This window comes from Oryza sativa, chromosome 8, assembly GCF_034140825.1.
Source record: "Oryza sativa Japonica Group chromosome 8, ASM3414082v1".
Classification (NCBI taxonomy): domain Eukaryota; kingdom Viridiplantae; phylum Streptophyta; class Magnoliopsida; order Poales; family Poaceae; genus Oryza; species Oryza sativa.
The window spans coordinates 15,666,579-15,676,180 of NC_089042.1; the positions used below are offsets into that span (position 1 = coordinate 15,666,579).

A 9,602-nucleotide genomic window follows, 5' to 3' on the forward strand; every position below is an offset into this window, starting at 1 on the left:
GAGGAGGCCTAAACCTATATAAAATTCATTGTCTTCAAACCCATCCACTTTTCCTTTTTGATAGCCACCCCTTTTTGTATTGCCGAAATCTTGTTTCGACAAATATCTTCTCGTTGCACAGCTCGGAGTTCTATAGCAACATCGTCTTGATGCACAACAGGGACTTCTACATCTCCTACAACTTGTATGGTAAATTCTTGATTGAAGTAAGGAAGTTCATCTTCCTCCACTTCTATTGGAGATGAATTAAGATCGATTGGCATGGATTGGTGGATGTGCATGATGAGATTCAATTGGGTTGCTGGCAATATTGTGAGAATGGGAATAAGAGGCTGGGAGGGAAAGTTTAGAGCAAAGAGGCAAGGGAGTATTTATAACCTTTTGATTCAAATTTGTATGTTTAAATCAGGGTTTGTGTAAATTGCGGCAAAAATTGCCTAATAGTGGAGGCAATTAAATCTCACGCTTGAGATAAGTCTGACATTGCTAGAGATGTGTCTGGCATTCTCATTAATTGAAGTATAAGTTTATTCTCAATATGTATCTTTTGCAGTGCTTTGATTACTGCAAGAATACATTCTATTAGTCTGTTTTTCACTGCATTAGTACCTTTTTCAGGGTTATATGAGTCTTTTGGTCATCACCTTAATTTCTGCTAAAATGGGAATAATCTCCTATATTGTGGGACGGAGAAAGTTTAAGCAAGATTGTCAAGATCGGTATCCTATGTAGTATCGTTTTGCTCAAAGTAGTATCGTATCGTAGTATCGGGATACTATGAGATTTTCTTTTTTTTTTTCAAGTTTAGTTAATATTTATGTTAATTACGTATAGCCATTCTATATAAAAATGTGGTAATAATATATGTCTGCTAGTGATATGGGCCCGGGGGTTACCCAGGCTGTGAGGAAGGGCCTGCCCCCGGTAGCCGCGTGGCCTTCCCCCAAGGGGGTTCGGCCCGAGGCAGGACGGCGGCCGTTCCCCACACGTCCCGGGGTCGGGTCACCCCCTCCGCGTGGCGCCAAGTGTGCCGCGCCAGACGGGCGCTCCTAGCACCCACCTAACAACATTTAAGACGGTCTGAGCGAGCGCTCCGCGCGCAACATTTAATGCGGCGTGGTTCGTCAGACCGGTCTGTGACCGATGATTGACGTGGCTAGAGTAGTGCGCCTGCCATGTCAGGGCCGGATACGGTTTGCCTAACCCGTTTAGGGCAGGGTTCCCACTTCCCGGTACGAATGAGGACCTCCTCATTCATTAAATGCCAAGTGACGGGCGCATCCCCCGTGTTAGGCGGATGGATTTGATGGGCCCCACGCTATAGCAAGGCATGCAAGTGCCTTCCAAGTCAAGCAACGAGACGCGAGCTTAGTATGATTATCCTCCCTAGTTAGGCTCGGTGGACCCCTGTGGTAACCCCTCCGTCTCTAAATATTTGACGCCATTGACTTTTTTTAAAATGTTTGAGCGTTCGTTTTATTCAAAAAATTTAAGAAATTATGAATTCTTTTCCTATCATTTGATTCATTGTTAAATATACTTTTATATATACATATAGTTTTACATATTTCAAAAAAGTTTTTGAATAAGACGAACGGTCAAACATGTTTAGAAAAGTTAACGGCGTCAAATATTTAGGGACAAATGGAGTATAAAAGGAGGTCCTGGCCTACTGAGGGAGGGATGATCCATTTTGACTAGCACAGTCTCTTGCCCCTCATCATCAACACCTTCTACTCCAACAAGGAGATCTTGTAATCTCTCCCTCTCAATAAGCATAGCACATGAGTAGGGTATTACGCTTCTCAGCGGCCCGAACTTGTATAAACCACGGTTGCCTTTCCCCCGAGGGGTCGCACCCCCTCTTCTTCACACTTGACAGCGAACCTCTCAATCTACAATCACCGTCCCCGGCCGAACTAAAAAAGATAGGCCTTTCGGTTCCCTGGTGGAGGAGTACACCCTCCGACAATGTCATACAAATCGAGACATTTATCAAGAGAAACCACATTGGTTTTGATATATTTAACTGATTTTTATATAAACTTGGGCATATTTATTTACATTATTTTCAAATCATGCTATTTCAAATAATATTTTATAGTATCGTAGGGATCGTAGAATCGGGATACCACCTAAGATTTCGTAGGATCGTGTAGTAATGAATAGTTGGATCGAGATACTATTAAAAATTAGAATACTAAGTGGATCGATATCGTTTTAATTTGGTAGGATCGAAACATGGTAAAATAATGGATACGAATCGGAACCTTGAGTACAAGTGAAACTCCCTCCACCAACTCCATAATCGGCTCTCTCCATAACCCCCTTCCTGCAACTGCAAGCCGCCAGAGACACCAACCGCAGCCAGCTTGGATATTTTGGTAGATCCGCCCACTCACTGCCATGCGGGCCCAAGTGTCGGCTCAGCCTTCCACCTCGCCCCCTGCTAAATCCCACCAAACCCCTCCACTCACTCACCTCTCCTCCCCCTCGACCTCCCCGCCGCGCCACCACCTCCTCCTCCTCCAAGCTCTCCACCCCACGCACTCCGGAAGCTTCTAGAACCTCCGGCCTCCCCTTCCCCCGGGGGAACCTTCTCGCCTCCCGCCGCCATGCAGAGCGCCGCGGCGGCGTTCGGCCTCGTCCGGCCGTGCCCCGCGCGGCCGCCGCTCCAGCTGGGCCCCGGCAGCAGTAGCTGTCGTCCCATCCTGCTCCATGCCCGGCCCCTCGCCGCCGGCATCGCCTCCTCTTCGCGAGGGCCCGCCGCCGTGGCGGCGCGGTCGCTTGGGCGGCTGCTGCTGCTGCCGCCGCCGCCGCCGATCTCGCCGGACCGGGCGGGGAGGGGGAGGGCGCGCCACGTGGCGTGCGGCGCGGCGGCCGGGGACGCCAAGGCGGAGGAGGAGGAAAGCGGCCTCGCCAAGACGCTGCAGCTCGGCGCGCTGTTCGGGCTGTGGTACCTCTTCAACATCTACTTCAACATCTACAACAAGCAGGTGAGCAAGTGAGCTTATGATCTGGCTCTTGAGTAATTGTGAATTAAAAATGCTGGAATGCTTTGTAATTGTGTAGATTCGGATCAGAGTTTATTTCACAGCATGAAACTCTTGTGTTTTGCATGGGTTATTTATTGTGTTCTGCCTGCGATCCTGCTGCTTGAAATGGGAAAATTGTAACTGCAGTATATCTGTCTCTATGTGAGGCTGCGATTCATTCTCGCTATCTTTCTTTTTAGAAAAGACAACTATCTTGTACTGGGTGATCACTGCTCAATAAGATGATTAATATGATATTTTTCGAGTGCAGGTTTTGGTTATCTTTTTGTGGGTTGAATTGATTGTGTTTATGCTAGTGGACATTTAGTTTGTCAATGTGTTGAAATACATTGTGATGTTGTTTTGCTCTTTTGGGCCTTCATTCTTGACTTTAGGCCAAAGGACCCAGGAAAAGTTATAGACTTATAGTTGATTTGTATTTGAGTACCTTTATTAAAGCTTTTGTGTGATGATGGCCCCTGCAAAGCTGCAACTAATTATGGTACGGTATGAATGGTCTGTCTGTTTTGGTGCAAGGTAGCGATAAGGATGTTCAATGTGCTATTTTAGATCTGAAATGAAATAAATTCCAATAATTTATGATTTACTTTTGTTGAGATCAAGTTTCTGTCGTCCCTGTAATTTCCTTGTTAATTGTTCTGCACTTCTGTTCTAATATACAGAAAATGACTTAGATTTGAAGTTCAATGTTATATGTTAGTCCATAAGGTTCTCGATGACATGAAATCTTGTATCCTATTTTCTTTCAAGTTTCTCAAGATGTTCTCAGATATCGATTTGAAGTTGTTTTTAAGAGTCAGAAGGTGGCATCTCTGTTTGGAACATAATATTTGCCTTTTGCAGTTTGAAACATGACGCAACGTTGCACATATGTTTTGATATGACATCAACTTTTTAGGTACTTTTATCCTGCGATAGTCTGGCCTTCTGACCATTTCATCATTGTAATACTTATTTATCTCCTTTGATTATACATTCATTCTTCTATCTTATTCTGCCTTGCAGTCAGTACCTCCAGTTACTAGAGATTATATAATCTTCCTACTAAACTTCCCTAGATGCATTTCTGTTCATCATACAAATCTGATTTGGTATGCATGGGTTTTCTTGATTATCATCATACAGCCTTTCTTTTCTAAAAGCATTTTGTATTTTGATTGTGTTGTTCTTCCTGCAGGATATGCTATATTGTTATATTGATTATTTTCGCAGATAAACTATTAACTCTTGTTTTCTGTTATAATGTTTGACAGGTCCTGAAGGTTTTCCCATATCCAATAAACATTACAACAGTTCAATTTGCTGTTGGTACTGTCGTTGCTTTGTTCATGTGGATCACTGGTATCCTTAGGAGACCAAAGATTTCTGGTGCACAGGTAGATCTTTGATATTGTTTGACACACTTTCATTGTTTAAATGGGTTGTATTAACAAGGAGTATCTGTTGCTCTTGTGTTTTCCTTTTCAGCTCTTTGCCATCCTTCCTCTAGCTGTGGTCCATACTATGGGCAATCTTTTCACTAACATGAGCCTGGGGAAGGTTGCTGTGTCATTCACACATACCATCAAAGCTATGGAACCTTTCTTTTCTGTTCTCCTCTCTGCAATTTTCCTTGGCGAGGTAACTTGTAGTGTCCTATATAATGTTGATTGCTGCAATATATTATGTATATCTGAGAGAACTACCTGGGTTTTCTTTCAATAATTGAATGGCATGGCAGTTGCCTACAGTTTGGGTGATACTTTCACTTCTTCCGATTGTTGGTGGTGTAGCATTGGCATCTCTTACTGAGGCTTCCTTCAACTGGTATGTAACAAGTACTATCATTTGAATCCAAGCTTAATAAAATGAACTGTAAAGGAGCAATTATGCCAAACATTTTGGGCTTATGTGTTTCTCTGCTATTATGTCTCATTTCTCGCTCTTTTTTTTCTTGGCCAATCACATAGTGTACATTGACATAAGTAAGGTGTTTGATGTATTTGGCATATATATGTTTATGTTTTTAACACAATAATATTGTATCTATGTGACATTTGGATTATTGAATCTATGGCAAAAAGGTGAAGTTAGTAATTTACAACTGATAAAACATGGAATACATAGTTCACACATCTTTGGGTTATTACTTGCTAACTCTTCGCATGAGCTATTGCGTGTAATTTGAATAAATCAAATTCAAAGGGATTTAATGCATGATTCTTATAAACAAAAATATTCCATTCTTGTCATCTTTGCATGCCTTCCTTATCTCTTCAGACAGTTCATGTGAGCAGTTAGCAAGTTAGCACTCGCGAGCAGTCTTTACTCTGTAACAGATACATTTGCATTTTCCCAGTTGAACTTATCATAATTAGCTCATAGGAAGATTCTAGTTACTGAAAAATGAACTATGTAAAGATCAAATCATCAAGTCACTGATACAATTCAGTCTTATTATTTTTTATTTTGATGTAGTGTAGTGCCTAATAGAACAGCGTTGTTTTGCAAACTGTTCTACTCAATCAGCATCAACCTACTTTGCACAGAATTAGAAAACCTCATTCTATGCAGAGCTGGCCAGGTCCAGATCTTTTACCAACCAAAATTGTTCGAAGAAATATGTCTCCTATATCATGTTTAATGTTATGTACTGTTCGTATATTGTCACCATATTTCAAATTTCGTATGAATGAGGGATATATAACCAACCTCCTGCTATATTATATTACTTTGCTGTAACCTGATACAACAGGGCTGGGTTTTGGAGTGCAATGGCTTCAAATGTCACCTTCCAGTCAAGGAATGTGCTGAGCAAGAAACTCATGGTTAAAAAGGAGGTAATTGTGAATATATAAATGTGTTACAAAATAATGTTATATATTGGATAGGTGGCTTTATGTGTGAACTATTTATTGTGTTGATTATCTTGCATTGCTGTACTACTTCCTAATCCACTTCATTATTCCTACTCAAGCAGGAATCTCTTGACAACATTAATCTTTTCTCAATCATAACTGTGATGTCATTTTTCCTTTTGGCCCCTGTTGCCTTCCTAACAGAAGGCATCAAAATCACTCCTACAGTTTTGCAATCTGCTGTGAGTAATACACAACTCAATTCATTTCACTGGTTATTAGAAAATACAAAAACAAAATAAGCACCTTTCTCACCTTTCATGATCCTAATGAAATTTCTGACTGATTTCCTGACACATGATGTAGGGTCTGAATGTAAAACAGGTGCTTACAAGGTCTTTACTTGCTGCACTTTGTTTCCACGCGTACCAACAGGTTAGTCATGCATGCTGTCGTTTTTTCATGTTTGGTCATATACATGTTTAGTTGGGATAGTTGATAGTTCTGTTTATGGTTCAAATGCCAGAAAGTGCATATTTTAAGTCTGTTGGAGTTAAAGTATTCTTCTTACAGCACTACATTCAAGTGATATGAATAACCAATCCCTTCTAGTTATTTCGTGGCTTAAGTTCATACTCCTATGGAAACTGAACGTCTAATACCTAATTTAGAACCCAGGAATTTCCTGCCAAAATTGATACTTCCGTGATAAATTTCTGCATTAGAAACAGTGCCTAAAGCTCTAAAGGAAAAACTGTGCAGATTTTGATCTGTACTTGTGGAGTCATGGGGTCGAAATACTCACATGTTCTAGATAATTTGTTTTTGCAGATTTTCTGCACAAAACTAATGCATATTTGCAAGATTGTTGAAAAATTAGAACCATTTTGGCAGTAGCATCAATTCCATGTAGGAGAAGTTCTGAATCACCATTGAGAATACGATAAAATTTCTTCTCCTTCAATGTAGTGAATGCTATTGCACTAGAGTATTTTCTGATCAATTGATTTATTAGTGTAGAACTTATTTTGTTGGTATGGCAGGCTGGCAGCTAGCTTGTTTTCACTTCAAGTGGCAGTTGGATTCCATGGCATCATGTCCTAATTGCATTTGTGTACCTGCAGTACTTGTATATAGAACAAACTCTATTATGGCAGCAGGGAGAGTGAATAGACATAAGGACTCGTAGGGATGTGAACGGTCATGTCATGCAATCTTGTCCTGCATGGCCGGAGGTCGGCATGGTAGCCATAGGGGAAATCCCTTTTCGTATTGCTTTATACCCTACTAGCTAAATGCCCTTGCATTGCAGCGGGTTATTCAAGATAGGAAAAAAATAAAATAATTTTATCCCTTGTTGAAAAAAAATTAAGCTTCTACTTGGTTGAAACAAGATTCTTCTACAAAAACAAAAAGAAAAATGCTATAGTTAAGACTATACTCCCTCCAGTTCTCAAATTCTTGATGTTTTGGGTGTGGAACCAAAGGCCTCTAATTCTTGACGTTTTGGCATTTGGCTGTGTGCATCGGAGGTGATTGCCCCTGCATGCTGCATAGCCATTACTGATCCCAATAGCGCAGTAGTACAATTAATATGGATAAAACAGGGATTATGCCCCCTAATAAATCTCTCCTTGGTATATGTGATTCACTCCAAAACGTCAAGAATTTGATAAATCGAGGGAGTATTTCTCAATATGAGACATAAATCCATATGCTTTTCAGTACTTAAATATAGATTGATGACTCCATCCGTGTTAACGAAATGTCTATTTCATATGATAATGTGTACTTATTAATAAATTTTGTTGTATAACTCATTTAGAATTAGAATAGAAGCCTTAAGATGAGAAGAAGCAAAGCAATAGAAATTTAAAGAGCTGCACCAAACAGAGTATTGGGGAGCAAGAGCAGTTGGAGACTAACTAAACAAGTACACAAGTACATAAAGTGGTAGCATAGCACTCACATGTGTAATAGTTACATCATGGCCCACACGTTAGTGTTGGTGGTGATGGCATACTCACCACCATTTGTACAAGCTATGCCAACCTTTTACACTCAGGTGGCAATGTACATAAGGAAACTAGAGATAAAATAGCGATCCAATCTAAACAAACTAGGAGATATAAGGAAAACTTTTTTTGCAAATATACTTATTATTTCAATAATTTACGTTTATATACATGCATGGGAAGGATTTGCAAAAATATACCCGTCCCGAGGAATGAAAACGCGGGACCTCAACGGTCTGTAGCTCCAAAACACGGGACTAACGGTCCCGCGGCTCCAAAACACGCCACCATGGTAGCAAGTGATTTTTTTTACCGTGTCGGTACTGCTTAGTACTGTTTTGACACTATGTTTGCACTGTTTGGAACTGTTCACATGTTGGTTCCCGGCAGTAAAACTGCTGGAACTAACATGTGAACAGTGTCAAACAGTGTCAAATAGTGTTTCAATAGTGCCAAAAAGTATTAATTCGATGTCTACCGCGGTGGCGTGTTTTGGAGCCGTGGGACCACGATGGTCCCGTGTTTTGGAGCTGCCGGACCGTCGCGGTACCGCGGGACGGGTATATTTTCGCAAATCCTTCCCATGAAGGTATATAGACGTAAATTATTGAAAGAATAAGTATATTCGCAAATTTTTTTCGAGATATAAGAAGGTTAGAGATCATATCTCGATGCAACAGAAAGAACTATCAATATGCTTGTCTCCGCAATATACTCAGCCATAGAGCCGGTCCATATCAACCTTGCTGTAACCTAGTGTCTCTACTCAATGTGGACTAACCTTGTGACGGGGCCAATGTCTGCAAAGATGGTATTTACTAGTATGTGTGTGATGTTTCTTTGCTTATCGATCTTATGCACAACTTTGTTGAAGGTGTCCTACATGATCCTCGCGAGGGTGTCTCCTGTCACTCACTCCGTGGGCAACTGTGTTAAGCGTGTCGTGGTCATCGTAACATCGGTTTTGTTCTTCAGGACTCCTGTTTCTCCTATCAACTCCCTCGGTAAGTCCGCCATTTCATCTTGATCTCTATTTCTGACCCATTGATTTCTTCCATTGAAGCTCACACGTTTTGTATGACTTCCCTCTGGTAGGCACTGCCATCGCACTTGCCGGAGTTTTCCTGTACTCACAACTGAAGAGACTGAAGCCCAAGCCCAAGGCTGCGTAACTGAAGCATGCAGTTGCCATCTTATTGTAGCAGTCTTTCCAAGATGAATTGTCGTAGCACACGTTTGGAAATTTATAGTGCATTTAGTGTAGAGGGAAGCTGAACATGTTCACGTTGAAGCTAAGTGTAGTAGGATCATGTATGTGGTCTAACTCTTACAGTTAAAGCAGGGTTTTGAAGTACATGAGCAGATTTCCGTGCGTGTTGTTGCAATAAAGTTTCGGCTTCAATTAATGCCCATCAAAATAATTATTATTCTAGAACATCTTAAATTTCATGCAAACATCATCTAGAAAATATAAAGTATTTCAAATCATCTTCCTCACATTATTTTGTTAACATTGTAACATTTAACATTTCTATGATATTTAACATATATTTATCAATGCATTCTGCAACAAAGCGAGGGATATTATATAGTATATCACTTGTTTTTGTGCCATTCGTTAATACCGACCGTGAACAACCATGTCACTAAGACTACAGTGATTATGTTAGAATTACACTTCGAGAGGCTCCCTC

The 9,602-nt window shown here is 40.8% G+C and overlaps 1 protein-coding gene across 1 annotated transcript; it reads left to right on the forward strand.

Moving 5' to 3' along the window:
• The first annotated feature begins 2,480 nt into the window (after nucleotides 1-2,480).
• LOC4345334 (phosphoenolpyruvate/phosphate translocator 2, chloroplastic-like) lies at nucleotides 2,481-9,340 on the forward strand. The gene is made up of 9 exons (NM_001422542.1): nucleotides 2,481-2,996; nucleotides 4,310-4,432; nucleotides 4,524-4,676; nucleotides 4,777-4,862; nucleotides 5,791-5,875; nucleotides 6,016-6,135; nucleotides 6,260-6,328; nucleotides 8,783-8,912; nucleotides 9,004-9,340. Exons 1-9 carry the CDS (start codon nucleotides 2,616-2,618, stop codon nucleotides 9,078-9,080), a joined length of 1,224 nt encoding a protein of 407 aa, NP_001409471.1. The 5' UTR covers nucleotides 2,481-2,615; the 3' UTR covers nucleotides 9,081-9,340.
• Nucleotides 9,341-9,602: the final 262 nt, after the last annotated feature.

Coding starts and splice junctions, on each gene's coding strand:
- LOC4345334 (NM_001422542.1), top strand. CDS start 2,616: ATGCAGAGCGCCGCGGCGGCGTTCGGCCTCGTCCGGCCGTGCCCCGCG. Junction 4,863..5,790: donor ACTGAGGCTTCCTTCAACTG/GTATGTAACAAG, acceptor CTGATACAACAG/GGCTGGGTTTTGGAGTGCAA. Junction 5,876..6,015: donor AACTCATGGTTAAAAAGGAG/GTAATTGTGAAT, acceptor CTACTCAAGCAG/GAATCTCTTGACAACATTAA.